This window comes from Anastrepha obliqua, chromosome 3 (assembly GCF_027943255.1).
Source record: "Anastrepha obliqua isolate idAnaObli1 chromosome 3, idAnaObli1_1.0, whole genome shotgun sequence".
Classification (NCBI taxonomy): domain Eukaryota; kingdom Metazoa; phylum Arthropoda; class Insecta; order Diptera; family Tephritidae; genus Anastrepha; species Anastrepha obliqua.
Window position 1 is genome coordinate 77,292,492 of NC_072894.1, and position 26,955 is coordinate 77,319,446.

A 26,955-nucleotide genomic window follows, 5' to 3' on the forward strand; every position below is an offset into this window, starting at 1 on the left:
ACATATATACCTATACATACAATGTATACACTTACGGACAAAATAGTAGAATCGCGATATTTTGACCAGTTTCGACTACTTTTCTTCATTTTTTCATAAATTTTATATATTGGCTCGTTTTAAATTAGCTCATCCGTAACATCTTAAAAATCAGGATTTCAAACTTTGTAAACTATTTATAAAAATTCGATGAACTCTCATCAAAATCGGAGTTTAGTAGACAAATTTATTCTACATATAAAATTTAGTTTTATAGCCCATTATACACCAAACACCCACGGTAGGTTTCGAACCAGGTCCTAACGAATAGTGCTCATGGCAGCCGTCCGAATAAATAAAAAAAAAAACGGGAAACAACCGATCAAAAACTTCTTTGTGCAAAAAAAATGTTTTTTTTTAGAAAAAAATTAAAAAATCCACCAAATTTCTTTATATTGCACTTGAATTAAGAATTCATGGTGAAAAAATTCAGAAGGTGTGGACATATCACACCAATCAGATTGGCCAAACCTGGTAATTACAGTTTGAACAATTTTTTCTAGCATCCAGCATCATCGCTTGGTATCAAACGGCTCAGAGGTTCTGATAAGAGCTGCTGATTGCTCAGCCATTTTACACAGTCGTATTAGTTTTGCATGAATACCATTTTCAGACATGGTGATGTTCTAGCCAAACTTTCTTTTCAGCGGTTTGAAAATTGAAAAAGAGGTGGATGCAGCGGAACTTGATTAGCTCAGTCAGTGGTCCATCGGCTGGAGAAGCTTTGTTGTTCGTTGTTTAACTACACTTTTATTGAACGTAATTCATCGTAAGCGGGAAACGGAAGCATCATTTATTTGTCAACGAGTTGAGGTATCGAAGTTTAGACGGTTTTTAGCGTTCATCACTTTTTTTTGAGTTTTCGTATCTAATAGCAGTCTGGTTAGTACAGAAACAATATACCTACTTTTAAAACTCTGCTTCTCTAGTTAAGCGTATTCAAAAATTGTTCTAACTATTTCGTCGCACAGCACTGTATATGCCACATATATTTATATACACACACACTACAAATAATTGTTGACGTTTGAACAGCAGTAGCAGGTTAGCTGATTTTGTAATGTTATAAACTTGTTTAAGTTGCGCTTAGTAGCAGAGTGTCAAGTATTTTTAATGCCAAAAACTGAAAGGCAACAACCAGCTGAACTACTTTGGCAAAATACAAAATATTAAAGACTCAAATGAACAAAAAAAAAGCAAAGAAAAACGTCCAATAGCAACGGCAATTACCAAAACATAAAGGCAATGTTAAAAAGCGAAAAACTGTAGATTGCGAAACATTGCCAAAAATCATCAACTTGACATGAATTCTCACATTTCCACCTTCTATGTGAAACCACGGCCAAATAAATAGCAACGCAGCGGCAAAATACTAGCAAATACCTGGTAGGCTCTGGTCTGCTGCAAAGTCTAACGCTTTTTGAAGCAATATTTTGGTTTACTTTTCCAATTTTTGTAGAAATAAATACATTTTTTGGAAAATGTCTGACCGCAGCGATGGAGGTTGAATTTCGAGCTGTTAATATATATTTATTTTAATATCGGGAATACACTGCCACAATGCCCACTTTCTGCAAAAACTTTATCTCTTAAGTACCTACCTAAAATATCAAAATAAATGGTAAATAATATAATAATAATAATAATATATGTATAATAAAGGTATAGAAAATGTTATACAATAAAACTGTACAACGGAAAACAACAAAATTCTAACAATGGATTCTGGTAGAGAGTACAAAAAACTATTTATCACATTTTTGATTTTATTATTATATTTTATCTGTGAGCTATCACGGGTTTGGTACTATTCAAGGCGAATATTTAAAAGCCGTTAACAGTGGATTGGCTGATTTGTTTTGTTTTTTTCTTTCGCCGTGTACATTCGGATGCCAGCAGAAAATGGAATAACAAAATTACGTTCCATTCGCATTATCGTCTTATGCTGCTAGTTTCAAATGAATGTTGTTGGTCTAGTGCCATCACCTTTAATGAGTACGCCTTGGTATTATTTAAATTATATATATACATTTTAATCTAATGAGGATAGAAAACATGATTGCGAAAACACAGGATCACACTGAGATAGACGGAGATGGAGAGATAGAGAAAGAGAGGGAAATCAGAATAATAATTTACCAGCATCAGTTGTAGTTCCTGTACTTTGTTTACAAACAAATACAATTTAGTCTCTGTTTACATTGATCTAACCACACTTCACATTTTTGTGTACATTCCCTTAGTTCTATCACACACCTCACTCACACCTCATGCTTTTTGAATCGGCTTTAAAAAAAAATTAGTCAATATTTTTTCAAACTGTTTTTTTTTTATTTTGAAGATTGAACATTGACATTTATGAATGAAAAATAATATCGTTCAAATGACTGCCACGACTGGCCATGATTCAATTATACAAGGTTAAGTAAAGTTTGACAACTGATTTCGGATGCTACTTAATCCATTGATGCAATTTGGAAGCAAGGGAAAAAAGGGCATAAGTTTATCCCCTTTCTGAAAATGTAGTAAAAAATTGAAAAAGGTCGTTGTAAGCCATAGAATAATTTTATGTTATTTTATAAGTGGTACTTAATTATTTATATTTTTAACTTAACTATTCCCATGGATTTGTGTCATATATATACAGCTGTTGACAGCTAATTAGAAACGACACTTATTTCAAAATAAATTTTCCATTTTCCTTTTAAACACGTATTTTCATAACTTTTTGCCAATTTTATTTAAACATATGATAAACTTAAAAACTAGTGGAAAACAATTTAATCGCAATTCTTTATTAAATATATATATATTTTTTTAAAGCATGTGAAATGCACGATTTGGATAGGGCAACTAATTAGAAACAGTAATGTATTATCAGATCAACATAAAGATTATGTTAGTTTGGTTCCATAACCCTTTTGCTTCAACACTGCCTTACATCGATTGCGCATTGATGTAATGAGATTCTGACAGCGCGCCACAGGTATTGCTTGCCATGCCGTTTTTACTTCGGCAAAAAGGACATCCATATTTGGGATATTTTTGGCACTCACGGCTTTTTTAACGTCACCACAGAGCTGCTCTATTTTGTTTAAGTCCGGACTGGATGATGGCCATTCCAAAACATTGATGGAATTTTCGACGAAAAACTGTTTCGTCAACTTTGCCGTGTGCTTTGGATCATTATCCTGTTGAAGTTTCCATATAACAAGCAAATTTTCCTCAGCCCACGGCAACATTACATTTTTTAGTATATCGATGTATTTCTCCTTATTTAAAATTCCATAAATCCTATGGATTGGGCCAACACCATTCCACCAGAAACCTCCCCACACCATGATTGATCCTCCACAATGCTTCACTACCCGTGAAACGTAGCGAGGATTGAATTCTTGGTTGATTAGCCGTCGAACATACCTTTTACCATCTGGGCCTATGCGATTTATCTTGGTTTCATCGCTCCAAACGATATGTATTTCTATTGATTTGGAGTCTATGACCAATGGGATCTCGCAAAGACTACTCGCCGTCTCCTTTGTATCTTGGTTAGAAGGGGTTCTTGCGTGCTGCTCTGCCATGCAGTCCAGATTCGACCAGACGCCGAGCAATTGTCCTCTTGGATATTTCGAAATTATATTGATCCTGAATTTCCCGTTGGATGTCAGTGGAAGTCTTCTTTGGGTCTCTTTTGGAGATGATTGCTATCTTGCGGTCAATTTCTGCTGAAGTTTTCCGTGGCCTTTTCTACGTGGAACATTGTCAACAGTCTTAAAATGTTGGATATGCTTTAAGGCGTTAAAAACCATTTTTTTGAGCATTTGACTTGCTTAGAAATTTCACTGTACGACTTTCCAGCTTTACGAAGGTCAAAAATGGAGCACCGCAGGGCAGGTGTACAGCTGTTGCTTTTTCCCGTTACGCATCTTGAAGACGAATATTTTAGTTGCTTTTAAACAACCAATTTAAAATATATACATACCAAAAAGTCGATTAATATAATATTATGCTCATCAAGCGTTTATCAAAAGGGAGCGTTTCTAATTAGCTGACAACAGCTGTATGTATTTTGACCATGCATCGGATTGGAATCTATATGTGCCATTTGTAAACCTACACTGAAGTAATAAATAAAACAACTTGAGAATAGTGGAAACTCTTCACGAGGAAAAACCACTTTTTTTTCCTTTATTGTACTTTAAATATAAACAAAGTATTCTAAAAATCTCAATTTTATTAATTTACTTAAAATGTTATTTCACGAAAAATCTTAAGCTATTAAAAATAAAGCACTTCAAGAAATCTTTTTTTCCGTTTATTTTCTTATTCTTTGGCATTTTTTTCTTATAATTTACTTAAATGATTACTAAATATATTAAGCCGATAAAGCATTTTTTTTTTAAATGTGAAACGGCTAAAAACTTTGTAGACCAGAAATATTAATAGCAACCCTCGTATGTTTCTGTGGTCAAATGATGCTAAGTGTCAGTGTTAGTTTTTGTCACAGAAATCATGCTTACGTGGATAAATGCCTGTTTTTAAATAACTGGGTTCTTTTTTTTTATTAAACGCAAAGTATTGGTGGCAGCAACGGGCTCTAATCACACCTGTGTATATAAATTTTAAGCGGTTATTAACAAAAAATCAGATTGATAATCTGCAACAAAAGACTTACCTAAATAATGCTATATGGTAGCTATTTATCGCAAGGAAAAGCACAATTGTAATGTAATTTTCACAGAACTTTCAATAGAATTGAAAGATGCGAAAGTGTAAGCAAAATGGAATAGGCAAAACAGTATTGCCTGCTAACTTTTTCAGCAAAAATTTTAATTTCTACGCTTTTGAGTACTTTTTCTTTAGAATTTGCTCTGAAATAAAAAGTAGCTTTTCCAAGAGGACAACACGGATTTATTAAGTAGCTTCAAGATGGCTAACACAGGGTGAAAATTAGGCTACTTACATCACCTTTAATTATTGCTTCATGACGACTGGCTTTACAGTAGGCCATTCGTTTGGGCTCCAATTTCATGAATGGCAACTTCGATTTCGTGTTTTAAAGCATCAATCGTCTCTGGATGGTTCGCATAGCATTTGTCCTCTACGGCTCCCCACAAAAATAGTCCAACGGGCTTAAATCACAGCTCCGAGGCGGCCAATTGATATCGGAATTTCGGCTGATTATTCGGTTTTCAAAAACGGTAGCCAAAAGTTCGAGTGTAACTTTGGCAGTGTGACAAGTTGCACCGTCCTGTTGAAACCAAATGTCGTCCATGTCATCTTCTTCAATTTTTGGAAACAACTCGTTGAGCATGTCACGGTAACGCCCGCCATTTACTGTAACCGCGGCTCCTCGCTCATTTTCGAAAAAAAAATGGCCCGATGATGCCGCCAGACCAAAAACCGCACCAAACAGTGACTCGTTGTGGATGCATTTGCTTCTCTATAGTAACGTGAGGATTTTCTGAGCCCCAAATCCGACAATTTTGCTTATTGACGTGGCCACCGATGTGAAAATGTGAAAAGAAAAAGAAGACTCACCACTTTGGAAATAGGTTTTCAATATTTCCCAATTTTGTTCAAGCGTATAGCGTCCCATTTCGTAAATGCCAAACCTATAAGTAAATTATGAACACATTTGACATGTCATTTGTGTTACTATTTTCAAAAAAAATAGGTGGTTCAAAAAGCAAACGCTATATGGCCCACCCTGTATAAGCCTATACGAAAAGTATCGAAATGGCGTAGGTTTCTACATGGCATATTAAAAATAATTAACCCAAGAAGGACAAACAGTCGATTTTACCCTAAAGTATATGGAGAAGAAATAAAAAAGCCAAAAGAGATCGTCGGTTATTTAATGATATAAGCCAATTAATTGGTAACGGTAATTATAAAATGGAATCGGTTCAGACAAATTTAAGGAATGCAAAGCAAAACATAGTCATATTTTCTGAACTGTCTCGAATCGATTTATATGATTCGATTCCAATTTATATCGAACAAATGAAGAGTATAGAATCTTGACAACATATGGGTCAGGGAAATGCGAAGAATGACGTCTAACAAATGCCGGCATATAAAGTGATTTGGAAATAATATAATTTATATGCAAAATAAAATTAAACTTGGAATCAAAAAACACTCCTAAGATCCTTACAAGTTCCGTACCATGCGTGATTCCGTTGAGTTTCCTGCCGGCCCAAGTTTAACTGGTAGGTGGGAATATGCAAGAATAAGCAAGGCAAGCCTGTAAGAAGGATCTGCGTACTGTGTTACCAAAAAAGAGGAAAAATATCGGACGCCAGCAAGCAAATAAAAAACCTTAAAAAACGACAACATATTGTTTGAATTACCCAAAATCGCCACAAATGTGCTTGGACTGTTTCAACGCAAATTATGCGACATAGTATGATGTAATATCTTATCCTTTATACATTAATAAAAAATAGAGTGTTATTTGTGTATGTTTTATATTTTTATGTTGTATATTCCATATTTATACCCTATGATCAAAAAGTAACGGGAGATGTTGACTGTTCGATTGACAAGACGTAGTGCACCATGAGTACCTTCCATCGGCCAGACAATCAATAAAGAATATTATTTATCCGTTTTGAAGCGTTTGAGAGATGCTGTACGTCGCAAACGGCCGCAAATGTAGGCAAACAATTCATGGATTTTGCATGATAATAACGCGCCATCGCACCGAGCCCAAATTGTGCTGGATTATTTGAGCAAACACCAAGTAAATACCATCATGCAAGCACCGCATTCGCCTGATATGGCGCCGTGCGAATTCTTTTTGTTCCCCCAAGTTGAAGTGGTAATTGAAGTGGTAACTTCGTGGAAGGAAATTTCAGTCGATAGAGGAGGTCAAAGAGAATGCGACGAAGGAACTGAAGACTATCCCTTCGTCGGCCTACCAGAGATGCATGGAGGACTGGGTTAAACGTTGGCACATGTGTGTTGCTTCAAACGAAGGAGATAAAATAAATTTTCCTGAAATTGAACTCTTTTTTGTGCTATTTAAACATTCCCGGTACTTTCTGATCATAAGGTACTTCAGAACTTGTTCCATTAAATTTCTTTTCAAAATGCAACTGAAAATCTTATTTACCTTGAACAAGAAAAGCGGAACCCATATATGGCTTACGTGGATCCCACGGAAGCATGCCGGTAACCCTCTTAATCTTAATCTCGTCGACTTTTTTTTACAAATTTGGCAATTGACCGACTTAATCTTCTTTTGTTTTTAGTTTGTTTATTTCCTGTACTGACATCAAGGGCCTTGGGAAGGCACAATCTTATATTTTATCATTCTTGATGTATAAACAAAAATGAAATGAAAATAAATACGAATTTTGTAAACCCAAAAAATTATAAAAAAACTTATATTTTCTATTTATAATACATAAAATTGACCGATTCTCGAAAATTTTCATTAAGTTAGGAAATGTTGCAAGTTAACAGGAATTAATAAGATAAGAAGTTAATGTTGGCATTTATGCCAGTACGTATTTTTTATAAATTAATTTCTATCAAAGTGTGTACTAATTATTTGTAAAAGGTTACTTTGCACTCTTCTTTATCTGCAAATAGTTTCTAATTAGTTGACCAACGCTGTTTATATCACTGCTTGTTGTTGGAGCGCTCTCCACCATTGGTGCGAACTTAACTCCGCTGCTGCTATTGGGAGTCTCAGCGCCGTGAGCGAAAATGAAGGGTAACCAAGAGAAAGCTCAGACTGAAATCAAAGTACAAAATGTGCTAATGAACTGAAGCAGATAAAGATGAGGTAATGCTTTTAAAGAAATGCGTACAATTTGCAATTAAGAATTTAAACACTCACAGAAACATATATAAATACATATATGTCTGTATAATATTTAAAACAAAGGCTAAAAGAAAGCTAGACTTCAATAGTACTCAGTACAATATGAGGAAGTAAGTATGTACACCCATACATATGTATATGGTATACATGCATACATACTGGTATGTGTGCATTTATTTCTTTGTGCCTACGTAAACGTTCTATGTACGCATATGCATAAGTGTGAATGTATTCACATAGGCATTCCTAACAGCGTATAAAGAGCTGAATGAATTTAAAATGTAAGTAATAAAATTAGAATCCACTTACACCAAGCCAAATAGCAAGTATTTTTCTCGATTTGAATTTGTTTTATATTATTTCATTTGGTTTCACTTTTTTCAGCATTTACTTGAGCTGATAAACACAATCAGGGCTAGCGTGTTGTGAATACCAGGCATTAACTGCAAAGCGCACTTAAAAAATGTCATTCGATGGGCGATATGACTGATGGCGTTGGCGTTAGCGTTAGCGTTGGCTTGACAACGTCGCGATTGTGAAGATACATCAACTACAAATATACAGGAATACCACCGGCGTAGGCAAAGATATTAATGGGAAGGAAACGCCATAAGCATATGGGAACGATGCAAAATGTCAAGAAATTGCGATCTCTTGATGCCACTCAGGCGTAGTTTGTTTGTTAAGCAAAAGTAAAAATAAAAGAAACTTAAAGGCAATTGGTGGAATTGCTTTGTTTGCAAATATAATTAACAAGCAGAGCAGCAATTGCCTTGCTAGTGCATACCGTAGGTAGCATTAAATGCATACATATATATGTACATACGCATACGTACATATGTACGAGTACACACAGCGCAATGTACAAGCTATGCGCAATACAAGAAGGCACAGCCTATCCAATAAGATACAAATGAGCAATTCAACTTGTGATGATTGTAGAAGTGCTCTGGTACCTGCAAATGAAAATATGAAAAAGTATCAAAGCAGAGACTTGAAATTTTATTGATAAGACATTTCAACATTCCAAGGTTGAAATCGAAATTAATTGCAATAAATACGACTACTCCTCACTGATGTTAGCAACAAAAACCAGTCATTTTCACCGTAAAGGTGTGAAGGCTTGTAGTATAAAACCTGTGGTAAATTTTATGCGCATACACAAATACAGTTCGTGCCAACATATTAGCAACGATATGCATATATGTATGTATGTGAACACTTGTGCCAGTATTGCATACATAGGTTTTTAAATGACTGGCGCTTTTTATATATGTATGTGCATAAAAATCGAATGTATATACAATGTGGCGCAAAGTTAATTATCGATTTTGATTTTTAGCACTAAACCTACCGACATATTATATATACCTATTTCCTTTATCCTTTCTCCAGTTGTTTGCTTATATAAAATCCATGCATTTATAGCAGCTAAATCCAGAATATTGAAAAATGCCCTATTAGATTTAGATTCTGTGCTGTACTTTCTAGCTATTTGATCCCGTCCTGTCTACGCTAAATTTTGTGCTATTATAAAAAACAATAGTTTCAGGTATCTTCTTCAGTTTCTTCAATTTTTACATATTTATGCTTCGAATTTAGTAAGAGAACTCTTTTGTTCGGTTTGCCTTTGTAAATTGTTGGAGTAGACTTATTTGATTTGTAAAGCTACGCTGAAAAACGTGCCATTTTGTCTTTCTTTTCTTTTGCAGGTTTGAGTTATTCCCTCTTATTCGCCCGAATAGTTCCTACTAAAGTAGTTCTTTTGATAAAAGTTTTGTTGCTAAAGATGTGCTCGTAAAAAATTATCGGTGGTTATATTTCGTCCGCACCCTGTAAATGGTTCAGCATATAAAATTGCAATGAAAGCATCTATCCTTCTAAAGTTATACTTCATTTGGGTCCTTCTGATTCTACATTTTTATATGATTCATAATTCCCTGGTCAAGTATCAACGAAAATGCACCCCTTACTTTGGCCTTCATAATTTCTCTAAAAATTGTATGAAGCGGAAATTTTCGAGGTCCATAACCTTGCTGAATTTTTGTCAATCAGTTCCGTGAACTGAAGTTTCAATATTCTAATCGTTTTCTTCACATTCATCTTCGGAACAGGAGAACAATCTCATTCTTTTTCGTCCCCTACGTGTGTTCACAATGTTCCCATCCTCATTATCCGTGTCGAATAGCTCAGAGTCAGTGTCAAATGGATCATATAAACCATCGCCACTCCCAGAATTCTCTTATTCATCTATGTATATTACTTCAAAGCATAGTTCGCTTATATTATTTAGTCGGAAATATTTGTAATGCCGCGTACAAAGCCAATAATCTAATTTGAATGATTGCCTCACCTCATGAGTTACCAGCAGTCGCTCTGTGCCCACCATAAAACAAACTGTAATCACATGACGTTTTCCTAGAACTCAATCGGATGGCATTTTCTTAGAAAACTACTGCTTTTGAGATTTCAATGCAGATAACTTTATAAAATGGATATATTCTAGCAGTCAAAAGATCGTTCAGGGTAGACGACGGTAGAGTGCATATTATTATCAGGAAAAACGAATGAAGAAGAGAAATATACGTGTATTGAAAAATTAAAAAGCTATATATGTATTATAGAAAAAGTCGTATAGTAAGTTCAAGATAAATAAAAACCTGGAATTTAATCATTTTAATTAAAGTCTCAAAAGCGGGAATTTGTCCGCTCTGGTAGATTTAGTGCCAATAACTTTTTTTATTATATACAAAAATATGATTTAGGTGATGGAAATCTTTATATTGACCTTTACGCGCTCCATTGCTTGTATGTTTACATATATGTACGGTACCACGCCAGTTGTAAAGATGACAAATCTTTCCATAGGGTGATTAGTTTTGTGCCACCCTGCATATGCGAAAATTTGTTAATTGCAGTTTATGACTACTAAACCTTTTTCCCCGATTCCGGCGAAACTTTACTGAGTTGTTGTGATTACTCTTGACTCCTGTTTGGTTCATATTCCTAATATTCGTAAATGTCTTATCTACATAAAAATAAAAGTTGTTACACTGGGGCCGAGATATTAAGCCAAAACGTATTTAAAGTATTTATAGGCAAAAAATTTTCTAAATATAAAACACGGATAATGTATGGTTTATCATAATTATTTTTTGCAAATAAAGAAATTTGCTTTTACAAATATAATTTTGATAAAAATAAGTTAATTCAATTTACAATGAAAGCGCAATGTCCTTTTACTGCACATCCCAAAGGAAATTGTTATGAATTTGTTGATTTATTTACCATTTAACCCCATTGCAGACGCTGTGGGGATCTTTCAGAGAAGGAGACTGTTGAACTCTTTCTCTGTAAATGTCCGGATTTGGCAGCTTGGCGATTAAAGTCACTGGATGCTCTTTTCTTCAACCCTCTCTGCTGCATCAACAGCTCTGGCTGACTGCAGATATCTTCCTATTTGAGGTCGCATAATGGTATCAAATCGTCGCTTTAGTGCTACTTGGGGAGTGCCAAAGTGGCACTTCAACCATTTCACCAACCTACCTACTTGGATCATACAACGGGAGGACAGCCATCCAGAAGTAGAGGGCAGCTATCCCAAGACCTCTTTTTTTAGTACGTCCCCGACAGTCAATTAATTTTGCCGGGGATCTAAATTCGGACGAAAACTGTCAGTACTGCAGCATCGCATGTCATGTGATTTAACACCTTGTGACTTTTTTCTTTGGGGCCACGTGAAAGAGAAAGTCTATGCCAAAAGCCCAGGGTCGATTCGTGAGGGCATGTGTAGCAGCCACTTTGCAATTCGGTTATGAGAAATTTCATAAAAAGGATATTGTCCTGTAAGCGTGGTCGTGGTGGTCATTTGCCTGATGTTATTTTTCACTATTAACGGATACCTTCCTCTTTATAATGAAATAAACATCCCATCGTTTATATTAAAAAATAGCATTTTTCTTTGAATATCAAAATAACACCTCTGATTGGAAAAAGAAAAAGTATGTAGTATCTATGTATTTTCCATTTAATTAGTAGAAAAAGCAGCACATAGATAAAATATTTATGAACTAAATTAAATTTTATTTTAAGAACTTTCAACCAATGCATTTATTATAAAAATAATGGGATAATATTGCCAACGGAAGCTTAGAGATATTAGAGCCAATTCTTAAACCGTCGCGTTACTAATTAGTTGAACCCTGCTGTATACTATATACGTACATATTTATTTCATAATGCACGGCTATTATTGCCAATTAATGCTATTAAAACAAAGGAAATTAGTAAGGTTTATTAAATTAGTTTTAAGTGATAATGATACTTTTACCGTGGTCATAGTAAAAGCATTAAAAGCATTAGGTACTTAATACAGAGGCCCAAAAATGGCGCTGCATGCGTACATATATGATTGGTCATCAATTAATCATTATTTTATCAATTTTCAGTAATTACATAAGTACACGTCTAAAGTAATTAACAAGTTACTTTCCAATTAGTTGGCATGTTAAAATTTACGAACGGAAAACTCCCATTTCGCTTAAAAAATCAAAAAATTAGGTTGAATGGAGATTATTTTTTTCAAAGTGGGATCAGTGAAAAGTTAGTGATACCAAACCCCTGAAAAGAACGAAGTTCGTATGCAAGTTCCTTTGAATCTTACAGAGGCGTTAACTAAAAGGAGGTTGGTAAATTCGCACTATTTTTTCGTAGAACTCCTTTCCGCGTAATATTCCTCTTATCTGTACAGGGAATGATGCTGGAATGACAGTCCTTGGCCGGATATAAATTCGGGTCGTTCCGGTAACGTAGAACCGACTATCGTGGGAACGTAGCCAGCTGCAAGCGCTTGAAACCAATTATATTTACTTATAAATTAAAACGTCATATGTACAGCTGTTGTCAGCTAATTAGAAACGCTCTCTTTTGATAAACGCTTGATGAGCATAATATTAAACTGTTTAAATTTACCGTTATTTTTTCTCTTAAAATCATTTGCATTGCTTTTGTTACTCTATTTACTACCCAATGCGCCTAATTTTGTAGTTGTGTAATTGAAGTACCGTTAATATTATACAACGCAGTGCATGGGTTACTTAGTTCAAGGTAAATAAACTGAGACGAGTAATTAGAAACAGTTGTTCAATGTAGTAATATAATCGACTTTTTGGTATGTATATATTTTAAATTGGTCGTTTAAAAGCAAATAAAATATTCGTCGTCAAGATGTGTAATGGGAAAAGGCAACAGCTATACACCTGCCCTGCGGAGCTCCATTTTTGACCTTCGTAAGGCTGGAAAGTCGTAAAGTGAAATTTCTAAGCAAGTCAAATGCTAAAAAAAAATGGTTTTTAACGCCTTAAAGCATATCCAACTTTTTAAGACTGTTGACATTGTTCCACGTAAGAAAAGGCCACGGAAAACTTTAGCAGAAATTGACCGCAAGATATCAATCATCTCCAAAAGAGACCCAAAAACGACTTCCACTGACATCCAACGGGAAATTCAGGATCAATATAATGTCGAAATATCCAAGAGGACAATTGCTCGGCGTCTGGTCGAATCTGGACTGCATGGCAGAGCACCACGCAAGAAGCCCCTTCTAACCAAGATACAAAGGAGACGGCGAGTAGTCTTTGCGAGATCCCATTGGTCATGGACTCCAAATCAATAGAAATACATATATCGTTTGGAGCGATGAAACCAAGATAAATCGCATAGGCCCAGATGGTAGAAGGTATGTTCGACGGCCAATCAACCAAGAATTCAATCCTCGCTACGTTTCGTGAGTAGTGAAGCAATGTGGAGGATCAATCATGGTGTGGGGATGTTTCTGGTGGAATGGTGTTGGCCCAATCCATAGGATTGATGGAATTTTAAATAAGGAGAAATACGTCGATACACTAAATGCCGTGGACTGAGCAAAATTTGCCTGTTATATGGAAGTTTCAACAGGATAATGATCCAAAGCACACGGCAAAGTTGACAAAACATTTTTTCGACGAAAATTCCATCAATGTTTTGGAATGGCCATTATCCAGTGCGGACTTAAACCCAATAGAGCATCTCTGGGGTGACGTTAAAAAAGCCGTGAGTGCCAAAAATATCCCAAATATGGATGTCCTTTTTGCCGAAGTAAAAACGGCATGGCAAGCAATACCTGTGGCGCGCTGTCAGAATCTCATTACATCAATGCGCAATCGATGTGAGGCAGTGTTGAAGCAAAAGGGTTATGGAACCAAATATTAACATAATCTTTATGTTGATCTGATAATACATTACTGTTTCTAATTAGTTGCCCTATCCAAATCGTGCATTTCAGATGCTTTAAAAAAAAAAAATATAATATATTTAATAAAGAATTGGGATTAAATTGTTTTCCACTAGTTTTTAAGTTTATCATATGTTTAAATAAAATTGGCGACAAGTTAGGAAAATACGTGTTTAAAAAGAAAATGGAAAATTTATTTTGAAATAAGTGTCGTTTCTAATTAGCTGTCAACAGCTATACGTGTGTAGTATCAAGGCATGATAACCTCACACCCATCATTAGCACTAAACAGAAATACTTAATTCTTGTTTTCGAAACCGCAGCCTTAAATAGAGGAGGATAACCAAGGAATGCCGCAGAGTGATGTCCCTTCAGCCTTGCTTTTGAATTTTTATATCTCGAAGCTCCCCCAACCACCACAGGGAGTTTCACTGGTTTCCTATGCTGACGATTGTTCGATAATGTTGTCCGGCAATGGTTGATGGATTTCTTGTGCTTCAAAGAGAACGTTTATCTCGTCAGCCTTTCTCGCTTTTCACTGCGAGGAATCTACAACATTTCCCCACTAAATCCACGACGACCCTTTTTACTATCTGAACTACGAAGGTCAAACTGCAGTTAAAGGTGAAAGCCGATAACACACCAATACGGACCGTTAATCCCAAAATTTTTGGTGCAACCTCCGACAGTTTGCTCTCCCTTTCGGCGCATACAAGCGAAATTTCCACTGAGGTCCTAAGCCGCTACAAGGTCTTCAAATCACTAGTCGGCAGCATATGGAGCACAGACAAAGACACATTCTCACGACACTCGGTTCTACATTACCAGAATGACACGGATTTATATCCGACCAAGGACTTGTCACGCTAGCGTCATTCCCCATCATTGTATGGGGAATGTGTATACTCGTACAACAACAACAACAACAAAGAAATGCTGCTGGCCACATTTAAAACAATTGGCCAGACATTACAGTCACTAAACGAGATTCATCAGGTGTCTCTTACCAGATTCCTAAAGTTCTGACCTCCGACACGAAGAGCTTCAGCATATTTACAGCTTCAGAATCAACCCCGACGTAATCAATATAGGTACACCGCACGACACTAACTAAATTATTAAACTTTGCCTAAAATTGCCACATTTAGTTTAATTTTTTTTTTTACCTTTCCACAAATTTTATATTGTAACGAGATTTTCACGTTTTGAAGATGCGTAAAATTGGCCTTTGTCTCGCAACATCTCCTCCATTTTTAATTTCCATAAAAAAATTTATTAGCGCTGTAATCGTATAATAAATCCTACCGAATCTAATTACACACAACCTTTACTCTTTAAAACGTTGAAATAGAAGCTTGTATTCAGTAACTTATGCTTATTCTCCTAGCAACAGGATAAAGGGAGTGGCTGCATGTGTATCCATACATAAGCATATTTACATACCTATATATTCCTCATCAGCTTTCGTTTTTACAGGCAGCAGTCCGCACTAATCCACTTTGGCAGAGAATCCAGCGGCAAGCGGCAATTTTAAAAATTGCTGCAGGGTAATACCACAATGACAGCAGCATCAACAGCGTAATCAATAAAACAAAAGCCGTTCTAAAAAAATTTTAGAAGATATTTGCACTGCTATATCTACATAACCGGCATTCGGTAACTCAACTGCCTAATTAATGACTGTTTCAACTGTTTGTAGCACCAAGCATCTGCGAAAAAAAGTTCCTTAACCACTTATGGTGACAATAAGTGAAACGGCGTCGTGGAGCCGGTGGCAAAATACGTATACATATACATGTACTATCGATGGCGGACGCGCAACTGCAGTTTGCGTAGGGGAACGACGGCGACTAAATGACGCGACTTGGTTTTTCACCCGATTTACTTTCAATTTCTTGCTATTGTACACTTATATTTTATTTTTACTTTTCTTGTTGTAGTGCTCCACGCCCCCATCAAACACCAATACCACTTCCCGCGTCTTTTGCATCACTTTTCACACACTTTGCAGCGCCTGATAATTCTCAGAGCAACTCTTCTATCAACAAGGACGTCGAACGCTTCACAACACAAAGGCACACAAAATGCGAGAACGAAAAAGATGTAGAATAACCAAAAATAAAAAGGGATGCTGCGAAGGCTTTCGCTTTCTTTTACTTATATATCCGAGGAATTATACTCGAATGCCACTTGTTCAAATACATTTCAGCCATATGCTAACACATATCCAAAAATTTTAAACATTCATTTTGATTTTATGCAAAATTCGTTTTCATTTATTATTTCCTGCTTTTCTAACTAATTCCTTACATCCTTCACAGATATATATTTTTTTAATAACAAATATAGCGACACCGCCACAATTTTCAACCGTCACTAAACTCAACCAAATTGAAAATGAAACTAATTCACTCGCAGAAAAAGTTTACTCACTCTCCAGGCGAATTCATAGAAGGTGACTTCGGTAAAGCAATATTAGCATTCAAGTGTATTTTGATTTTGGGACTTTATGGTTTTAATGTCGAAATTTCTATGAGAATGTAAGTAAATAAACGAGGCAACAACGCAACAACAGAACGCTTTAGTGTTCTTAATGTCAAAGTATTCAAACCTACGAATTGCAAAACAAAAAAATAAATCAGCCACTATATCGAAGTCACCTTATGTGGATTCGCTTTGTTTCACTCTCTTCCACTAGCATTTTCAGAGTTGCACATCATGATTTCTAAAAGGAAAAATTAATAAGAAATTTCACACCAATCTTGTTAAGTTGTTAAGTGTAATTCGTTAACTTTTGTTGTGTATTTTGCTTTTTTGAAATTTCGGATAAAAATATACATAGAAGAGGAACATAGTAAGCTGTTGGACTAACTGCTCGAGAACGTTGATATTCTTTTAACGGCTGGTTAATACAGGCACTCAGAGACTTCAGACTTTTTACTATTTCGGGCATTCTTAATTTTTTTGTTTAATATTGAATAAAATAAAACCAACTAAACTTCATCCTTCTGTAGAAAGGAGGAAAAAAAGTGGCGTTGACACTTAGAAAATCTTTCCCAGTTACCGAAGAACGAATCAAACTTTAACTAACTTTTTATAAAACTTTCCACCAAACCGGAAATTATATTCGGAATATTTTGTAAGTGATCCTAACATATTTGTAATAAATTACAACACAATTATACTTTTATAATTTTTAATAATGCTTCCATGTGAAATCACATCCGTTCCACTTTTTTTCGGCACCCAAAGCGCTTTCCAAGCACGGCACAAATAATACCAAAGGGCTGCATTTTTCGAAAACCGCTACTTTATTTTAGCGATTTTGACAGCCGATGATATCAGTTCCGCAAATAAACAAACAGAAAAGAACTTACTTGATTGTGAATATGCAGTGAATGTCTCTGTGAATATATTGATATTGATATATGTGATTTTTACTTTGAACAATGCAATAAAAAAGTACCGCGAGTTAAATAACAGATAACGAACTTAAACCAACAATACAAGCAATCCAGATATATGTTTATTATTTCCTGTATTTGGCGGTTTTCACTTTCTATTACTTACCTTTCTCTTCCTTTTGTTTGTTTGCGACGAACTGGTCACACCGTAAACAGGAGAGGCTCAATTCCGAGCTATTTTTTATTTCATCTTTTTTGCCTTTCAAGATTACTTACGAAACCATCTGGCAGCATCGTGAAGAATTAGAATAGGAAAAATGTCATTTTTGTAATTATTTTCGAGCTGTCATTTATCGTTAACCTTTCTCCGTCATAATATTTCGGATACTACATTTACTAATTTTACTAAAATATGCCTACAGAAATTGAAAATATAAACCCTAATGTGTATGGCAAACGCAAAGAGCGAGAACTAACTGCCAATGAAGAGAATGAAAATGTGCCGGACCCATTCGATTCTCGTGAAATATTTGGTATGTATTTACTCTCAATGCACAAAACATATACCGACAAAACATGCTTTTTCAGACCTCATTCGTAACATCAACGATCCCGAACATCCACTCACACTGGAAGAATTACATGTGGTGCAAGAAGATCTAATTCGAGTTAATGACAAGGAAAATGAAGTGAATATTAAGTTTACACCTACAATTCCACACTGCTCAATGGCTACTCTAATTGGTTTGTCCATACGTGTGAAGCTCCTGCGATCGTTGCCGCCTCGTTTCAAAGTAAATGTAGAGATAACGCCAGGAACGCACGCATCAGAGAATGCCGTGAATAAACAGCTTGCAGACAAGGAACGCGTAGCGGCTGCACTGGAGAACAAACATCTAGCTGAAGTCATCAATCAATGTATCTCATCTAAAGCATGAAGAAACCTAAGGTTTTGTCGTTATTTTCTTCATTCTTTATTTTACATTTTTAAGTGTTTAATTAGTAAAACTAAAGTATACCAACTAAAATTTAAGCCTTTTTCGCTTGCACTGGGGACGAACTCGTACTTGTATTTCCTGTCGCGGGACGTTGCTTTGTAGGATCATACTTGAATGTCTTAACTAATGGACCTTTGCCGGCTTTAGCAAAACGTATTTCATCCAAACGTTGTCGTTCCTCTATTTCTTTGGTTATTTTCATGTTTTCCCAGGCTAAAAATTCAATAAAATTTAGTATTCAATAAATATTATACGAGTATAGATTTTCGTTGTTACATACATTCTTTCATTCCCTTCACGAAACCTTTCTTCTTTACTGGGAGGTTTTCTGCTTTATGTATAACCATCTTGTCGATTTTAAAGTAATTACGCACCGCAGGAATTCTTAGCATTGCCACCTTAAAAAATGGGAGTCTGAGTAGCTCTCAAATGAGGCATATAAAAAATATTAGTCACCTGCCCCAAAGAGATGAAATTACTGCAAGCCCAGTAAGTAAGGATAGCCGCAGGAAAATTCATTGTAAATGGAAAGATCGCAATTGGTAGTGCTCGCAAAACATATTTCATCATCGACATATTTTGTGCCGACAAACGTGCACTATCCGTTCCAATTTCTATTGTTAAATAGAGTGTAGCGCTGGTAATTAGTGGCAACATAAAGGTAGGATCGGCCACGGTTAAGTCAGTAAACCAAAACAGACCACCTTCTCGCAAGGATTCCACAGGCGTATTGGCCATTTGACGTAGACCCATGAAAAATGAAATAAAGAGAGGAGCTTGTGCGAGAGGTACAATCATATTCTTCAAGGGGTTTACTTCTTTCTCCTTCATGAATAGCATCATTTCCTGTGCATAACGGGCTGACTCGATAGCGTTACCACTTTGACGAGCTTCGCTCATTTTCATTTGTAATACTTGCATTTGCGGCATATAATTGTTCATTTTAGCTGCATTTCTTTGTGCCATAATCACTAGCGGGAAAATGATAGTACGCACCACCGCAGTTCCAATTGCAATTGCGGCCCACCATGGCAAATCGCAACCAATATGCAGAAACTCCATGCAGTTTTGCACAATTCCCACTGGCGACCAGCCACCTAGCCCTATAGACGCAAATGTAGGCTCGCCTGCGGCATTAAGAACTTGAGCGGCAACTTCTTCAACTGGTGCGGCGGGTGCTTCGGGAATAGTAGAAAGATCGACCGCGGTTTTCTTGTCATTTGCAGTACTTGTGGCGGCATTAATAGCAGTTGGTATTGAGGTATCAGCACTTGCAAACCGTACCCCTCCCGCAGACAATGATAGCGTATTTAACGACGACGGCAACAAAAGACGATGGGTGGTTGTACTTGCACGACCCGACACATGATAGTCCCTCACAGTTAATGTATTTGAAGATGTGACTGTGATTTCGGGAGCAAACTATAAAAATATTTTAAACTTTAATAATAAATTTACACAACACTTTCATTTTTAGGTTAGGTCATAAACATTCCACTGCGGCAAACGTAGTGCAATTTTTCACCAACCTTGTTACAGAGATTCACCAGACGCGCTGTTTTCCCATAGCGCAGATACTGTATTTTCGTTGATAGCATATTCCCTAATTAAGTTGCGTTAGTAATATTTAACAATCGTCCCAAATACAAAACAGCGCTATGTTTTTATCAAAATTGTGGTGATAGGAATCAGCTGTTCACAAAGAAGTGAGAGACAAGTGTCTTAAGTGGTATGTTCAGTCAGCCAAATCGTGGTGTCAGTTAAGCCTAAAACGTATGTTTTTGTTATCTCATTCATAAAGCTTAAATTCAAAAACTTAATTTAACCCTTTTAGTGGCGGAGGCCGATATATCGCTCTTGCTGTAATGGCGAGATGTGCCAGAGCCGACATATCGGAACGTGCCTTAGAGCGCTTTACTATTCGTATTGCGGTAGACTTTACGATATATAAATATATATAAAAATATTTATATGATAAAAATGAAGTATAATGCAAAATTATAGCACATGCAATATATTTATGATTACATAATTTTGTTTCCGCAATATTATATTACTTGTACCAATTACGCATTTCAGAAGAGATAATCTGCCCGGAGTTTACCATTGTCGAGTTATTTTTAATGTTTGTTATGCAATATTATTTATCTTGTTACAAAATATTTTTTTTTTTTATTTCCATTATAAATTACGATCTGTTAATATTAACAATAAGTAATTGGTGTTAGGGTTTGGAATTAAAATGTCCCTTCCCTTTGAAAGAGAACATTATTGTCTTTGGTGGTATTTAGTTACAATTTTACTAATACATAGTTTTCTATAATTTTATATTATTATATTTTATTTTATATTACAGTACGAGCAAGATCTGTGGGTGTTTTGCGCTTTAGTGTTCTTGGTTTAAGTTCCATTTCCAGTATCAGTCTCATCTCTTGGTTTTTGTGCTCTAATAGTCGCAAGATGTATGGTACTTACTGCTGCTTCTTTTTAATGCTTCAGTAACTGTGTCTATGCCGAGGTCGCGGTGAATATCGTTATTTTTTATGTACCAATTTGCGTTTGTGATTGTCCTTAGCATCTTAGATTGACTTCTCTGAATGATTTGTAGGTTCGATTTACTGGCAGTCCCCCAAATTTCTAGTCCGTAGGTCCATGTCGGTCTGATTATTGATTTGTATATCATTTGTTTATTAAATAAGCTTTGGGTTGATTGTTTTACTAGTAGCCAGTAGAATTGTCAGAATTTGTTTCTCTTGTCCAGTATGTGTTTTTTCCATGTGAGTTTTGAGTCAATCGTTATGCCTAAGTATTTTGCACTTGAGTGTATTTTTATGTCTTCCCCGTTAATTTGGATTGGAAAGCTTGCAGATTTTCTCTTCACGTATATTACATGTTGTGCTTGGTCTTTATTGACCCAAATGCCCCATTTTTTAAACCATTGTGTTGTAGCTGATAGCGTATCTTGCAAAGTTTTTGTTGCTGCTTCTTCATTGTGGTTAGCTGACATTAAAACTGTGTCGTCTGCAAATGTAGCTATCATTGATCCTCGAGTAGTTGGCGTTGGTATATCTGCTGTGTATACTAAGTATAGTATGGGGCCCAGTACGCTTCCTTGAGGTACTCCAGCAGACGCCGTCAAGATAACAGAGCACTCATCGTCATATTTTATGAAGAAGTGTCTATCAGTCATGTAGCTTTTAAGGATATTAAATATGTTAAGTGGTAAAATGGTTTTTAGCTTATATAGAAGTCCTTTGTCAAAAGCTTTCGCGATGTCCAAATACACGGCAATGCAATATTTCTTCTTATCGAAGTCGTCTGTAATTTTGTTTACTACTCTGTGAATTTGTTGCACAGTTGAATGTTGTTTTCGGAAACCGAACTGGTGTGAGGGGATAGCGTCTTTTTGTTTTAGAATCGGGTCAATTCTGTCAAGCAGTATTTTCTCAAACAATTTAGAGAGGATGAGCAGCAAGCTAATTGGTCTGTACGAGCTAACAACAGTGGCGTTCTTGTTTGGCTTGGGGATCGCTTTAACAAAATATAATATATCGGAAATGCAAAGTTAATACTTTTTAATAAATGGTCTATATAAATTATGATACTTCATATACATAATTTTCAATGAATATAGAAAATCTAATGTCATTGTTCCTCTATTTCGTTCTTAATACATTCCTTTTTGAATCATGTAAAAACCGTTTCTTGTTTGATTATTATGAGCATTTTCCCAAACCGTAGTAAAAACCTGAAATTCGGCCGGTTATTCTCGCATAGACACCTATTTTTTGCCTGGCACTGAAAAGGTTAAATATGTAAATTAAATTGACGTTATGTTTATATAGGTTTAACGGCATTACTATTCCATCCATATCCCATCAGACAAAAATATGATTCAATATGATGTGATATAGCGGTTTCTTACTTTGCGGTCAAAGCAAAATGGTGGCATTCGCAACTTTTTTCTTTTCATTTATTCCTAAGTCAAAAACACAAAAGTTATTACTGACTACTGACTTAATGCTAATATAACTCCATAAAGAACCAATTCTATTCACCCATGTCTGGGTCCACCATATTTGTTGAGAGCTTTCATGCTATAGGCTCGTATTCTTGTATATCTATCTGTGCGGCTTCGCTTTGTTGCACTGTGTCGAGGTCAATCTTGTTTTTGTAGTACGTTCTCGATGATCCAGCTGTCCTCGCGCTCGAGCATTTTGCTGATTATGTTGCTCGGTGCGATGTCGCCAATTTGTTCCCTCAAAGCATTTCTTTCCGCGAGCCATCCGTTACAACTAAAAAACGTTTGTTCAGCGTCATCGTTCAGCGCTTCGCAGCATATGCACTTGGAATCGGTTACCTTGCCCATGCGGTATAGGCGTCTCTGGAAGTATCCGTGGCCCGAGAGGATCCAAGTTAAGAAGAAGTTCTTATGCAGAGACTGGAAGGATGATTGTAAATCTGCAGTATTTTTTGCTTAGGTTTAGAATTGAGAAACATTTTTCAAAATATAAACACTGATGACTATGGAAAAAAGCGTTGCGGGAGGAAATTTGGAATAAAAACCGCGCGATTGTCCGGCTTATGTTATACACGTATATATATAACTCATCGAAACTTGAAAAGAATGATATAAAAGGTATCATAAGAAAATAGTACAGTAATTAAAAACAAAAAATAATGGCTTATAAGTGTATTCTACGTATTGCTTCGATAAGCTTTACGAAGGGGTCTTTTTTGCATAGAACTTTCTTTCACGCGGGCGCTTCGAAAAAATAACCCTCCTCAGCCCAACTCCGATTACGCCGTCCATAGTATTATATTTTTACGTAGAACTCCTTTCCTCGTTAAAACCATTGAACTGAAATACTTCATTGTTGTTCGTATTTTTATTTGCATTTGCAGGCATCCGGTAACACTATACTGTTGTCACTTCCAATGAATTGTTATTCGCGGTTAAAATTGGAAAGTGATGATATGGTTATATGCATTTGAATTTAATTTTCATTGAAATATTTCAATACAAGTATAAAAATAAGTAAAATCACGTGGGTGAATTTATATTTTGTGAATTTAAGTAAAGTTTAGAGAAATATTATATAATATTATATTGCAGTGTTCCAAACTATAGTGAGGTTCCCGAGGGCTCTTTGAAAGCAAATAATTACAAAACTATTATTTCCGGAATAATTGGGTTGTTCGTGAACCACTCCCTAACATCTCCACCAAGTTTTATTGAATAAGTCATTATACTTGGCTAAAATTTCCCATGTCACATTATACTCACAGGAGTGGGGCCCCTGAATAAGTGGGAGCTATAAGAGGCAAATGGACAGGAAAATATAAAGATCTTAGAGTAAAATTAAGATACATCTTTTATGACCGTTTTATTCTTGTGACAGCAAATTGGTGATAAGATATCCAAATAAATAAGCATATTAAAACTTAGAAGGACAAATGCGGCATACAGTAATTTAATTGTGTAAGGATCTGACAGCTTTAACTTTTTATGTCAAGACTTTATCGCTAAAGTGAGCAATCCTTTGTACCAGAGGCAGCGAAGTTTATTTTTTACTCGGTCAAGCCATTGTAATTTTTCAGTCGTTTCCCTTTTACTCGTAAATTTTAAGGTTGCAGCCAAAAGTACAGTGGGTCAATAAATAACTCGGACACCCAAGTGATATGGTCTTAAATAAAAAAATATAGTATATATTCAAATGCAAATCTGATGCGTTTATGTGAAATATTTTCGTTCTTTAAGCGTATTTTTCGAAACTACAAAAAACATAAACAAACTTGAACTCATTCGTACATAGAAAATACAAACATAATAACTTAACAAAATGCATGACAAAAAAGAACTCCGACATTTATATAAAGGGGAGTATGAAAAATTAATATAATTAATATTTAGTCGGCAAGCCTTTATTTTTTCTCACAGCATTCAGTCATCTTGGCATGGGTTCGACGAGCGCTTGATATGCTTTTTCAGTTTGTTTTCCAAATGAGCCCACATATGTTCAATTACATAGATGTCTGGAGATTGCGGAGGTGTTTCAAGTAATTTAGGGCAGTTGTACATACGGCATAGACGGACATCAAGTGCCTTATTCTTGGGATCGGTGTCTTGATAGTACTGGAAATTGTCCCCAATTCCCACCTTTTCAACACTTTGGACCAAATTTTCTTTATAATTGTTAGGTATTAAAGCACAAATATCCAGTACCAGCAGCGGGCATACAACCCCATACCATTGCCGACCCACCCCCATGTTTAACTGTCAGGCGTAAATTTTTCTCCAGCAACTCTTCATTAGGTCTTCTCCACACATACGATTTTCCATCTGACCTAAATAAATTAAACTTGCAAATAAAACGTGCTTCCAGAACTCGAAATCCTCCCCATGACGCTTTGCGAATTTTATTCTCTTGTGTCGGTTACTCTCGTTGATCAAAGGTTTTCTTCGTGCAACTCTTCCATCATAATTATTCTTTTGCAACGCTATACGTACACTTTCAGGGTTGCGGTTAATATTATATTACTGTGTTGAGCGACTTCTAATGCGAGCTTAGCAGCGCTCAAATTTTGATTTTTCTTAATTTGTTGCACTATCCACCGTTCATCTGCATCAGAAAACAGTTTTGGTCGACCCGATTTTTTCTTATTTTTCAAGGATTTTGTTTCTTTGAAAGGTTTTATCACTTCATATATAGACGAACGGCATCTATCCACTATTTCGGCGATTTCCCAAACGGTTTTACCCTTTTCATGATGACTAATAATTCAATTGAGCTGCGTCCACGCGGTTTCCCATTTGGACTTTTATTCAATAAAACACGACAGAAATTTTATTTTATTTATTACGTTTGGTTCTTTCTTTGTACAGTCCTACCGAGAGAAAATGAATTCTGGGACTCCCCGTTTTAATGTGCCAAACATCGCAATAATGCCAGATGCCCGAATTCTTTTTTGACACCAATTTCGCGTATGCTGCATGATACATTTTTTATTACAAGGAGGTAATGGATTTCTAAATTATTACTATATTTAAAATTCTATTTGAATACCCAATAGAAAAATAAAAGCATATAACTTGCATTTTTTACAAAATTTTTGAATTTGAAGCTGCTTGCTATGTATGTCCGGGTTCTTGGTAACTAAAAATCTTCTTTCAATAACTAAAAATAATTTATTTTGAAAAACCTATTTTATTACCCTAAACTTCAAAAATCAAAAGAAGCTTCTTTTTGGGGATCAAAAACTTGGGCAGTGTCTACTAATTAGTCGCAGTCTTCTTGTCATAGAATGTACTCAGTGTTTTTAACCTTGAGCGGTATATTTTCCCATATGTCCTGAAGAGCGATACTAACCTAATTTTTACTGGTGTTCACGTACTTGGTCTTCATGTACGCCCACAGGTGCCCAATGGGATTAAAAATTGAACTCTGTGAAGAATGCGGCAGTCCTTTATTTACACCCATCCTTTAATTATTACGGGGGAATGTTTTGGATCGTTATCCTGAACAAGGCTACAATTATTTATTTATTTCAAAATTATTCTTCCTGACAAAAGTATCGTTAACAAAAAGTTTAGTTAAATTGCAATACACAGCTTAATTGAGCAGAGAAGCATAGTTTAGATAATGTAAACCACGAATATCAAATTTTGCAGCAGATGAAGCCAAACTATTTTTACTCAATTGCTAGAGGTAGTCCAATTTGTTCTTATTTCGTCGATGATAATATTGTCACCAACGCCTTAGTGCCTATTGTATCCCACACCATGGCGTTGTCTCATCCGAGCTTTACCGTCTTATTCAGATATTTGTTGTACAACTTAGATTTATTTGTAAAAACAACAACCTTTTACGCTTTGTCAAAAGCTCAGGGTGGTTCAATATGGAAAGGGGAATGTAGCTCACAACGGACTCATTTCGTGGTCTAAGTGGAGTTGTTGTCTCTATGTGCGATGCGGTTGCCAAACCTAACCTAACCTATCTGTAAAAACTAAAAAAATTAACATTAAAAAAGTCATTATCGTGATGGATATAGTCTCTGTCATATTGTAAACGTTTGGAAATAATTTTGGTTGCTACCCATCGGTGTATAGGGGAGACCCAAAACTCAAGAGAATGTAAAAAATTTCGCACAGTTTGAGGATGTACTTCTGTAATGGCAGCTTCTTTCAACTTGTTTTAGCTAGAACTATTGTACAAGTTTTGGGGTCCTCCTTAAGTGGTAGACCGGTGGTCTAGATATTTCAAAAAATCGATTTTATGTTTTTTTCGATATGCCAAAATTATAGTGTCTTAAAAACATACTGTGAAATTTTCATGAAGAAATTCCCAATATTATAGTTTCTACAGCCTATTAACTAGGTAGAGAGCGCTCCGCGCGCTCCTGTAC

The 26,955-nt window shown here is 35.7% G+C and overlaps 3 protein-coding genes across 5 annotated transcripts in view; 1 reads left to right on the forward strand and 2 right to left on the reverse strand.

Annotated features, from left to right (window-relative positions):
• Positions 1-16,523, reverse strand: part of LOC129240444 (uncharacterized) — a 68,819-nt gene extending 52,296 nt beyond the window's left edge. The window contains exons 1-2 of one of the 3 annotated variants that reach the window (XM_054876236.1): positions 16,074-16,523; positions 15,591-15,749 (exon numbers count right to left, since the gene is read on the reverse strand). The gene's annotated coding sequence lies outside the window, so the exon portion shown is untranslated. Of the gene's footprint in view, positions 1-15,590 lie in introns of all 3 variants that reach the window. The other 2 variants (XM_054876235.1, XM_054876234.1) reach the window with 2 other exon arrangements.
• A 1,357-nt stretch (positions 16,524-17,880) lies between these two features.
• Positions 17,881-18,579, forward strand: LOC129241110 (MIP18 family protein galla-2). The gene is made up of 2 exons (XM_054877280.1): positions 17,881-18,084; positions 18,140-18,579. The coding sequence occupies exons 1-2, from the start codon at positions 17,964-17,966 to the stop codon at positions 18,487-18,489; spliced, it is 471 nt and encodes a 156-aa protein (XP_054733255.1). The 5' UTR covers positions 17,881-17,963; the 3' UTR covers positions 18,490-18,579.
• Positions 18,502-20,261, reverse strand: LOC129241108 (mitochondrial inner membrane protein OXA1L). Its single transcript, XM_054877279.1, has 4 exons — positions 20,079-20,261; positions 19,006-19,971; positions 18,830-18,947; positions 18,502-18,762 (listed from the first exon to the last, which is right to left on the reverse strand). Exons 1-4 carry the CDS (start codon positions 20,145-20,147, stop codon positions 18,581-18,583), a joined length of 1,335 nt encoding a protein of 444 aa, XP_054733254.1. The 5' UTR covers positions 20,148-20,261; the 3' UTR covers positions 18,502-18,580.
• Positions 20,262-26,955: the final 6,694 nt, after the last annotated feature.

Excerpts from the sequence above, each read along its gene's own strand:
- LOC129241110 (XM_054877280.1), top strand. The coding sequence starts at position 17,964 with ATGCCTACAGAAATTGAAAATATAAACCCTAATGTGTATGGCAAACGC. Across the intron at positions 18,085-18,139 it reads CGATTCTCGTGAAATATTTG|ACCTCATTCGTAACATCAAC; the intron begins GTATGTATTTAC and ends ATGCTTTTTCAG.
- LOC129241108 (XM_054877279.1), bottom strand. The coding sequence starts at position 20,147 with ATGCTATCAACGAAAATACAGTATCTGCGCTATGGGAAAACAGCGCGT. Across the intron at positions 18,948-19,005 it reads ATTTCATCTCTTTGGGGCAG|GTGGCAATGCTAAGAATTCC; the intron begins GTGACTAATATT and ends CCATTTTTTAAG. Across the intron at positions 18,763-18,829 it reads CGTGAAGGGAATGAAAGAAT|CCTGGGAAAACATGAAAATA; the intron begins GTATGTAACAAC and ends TTGAATTTTTAG.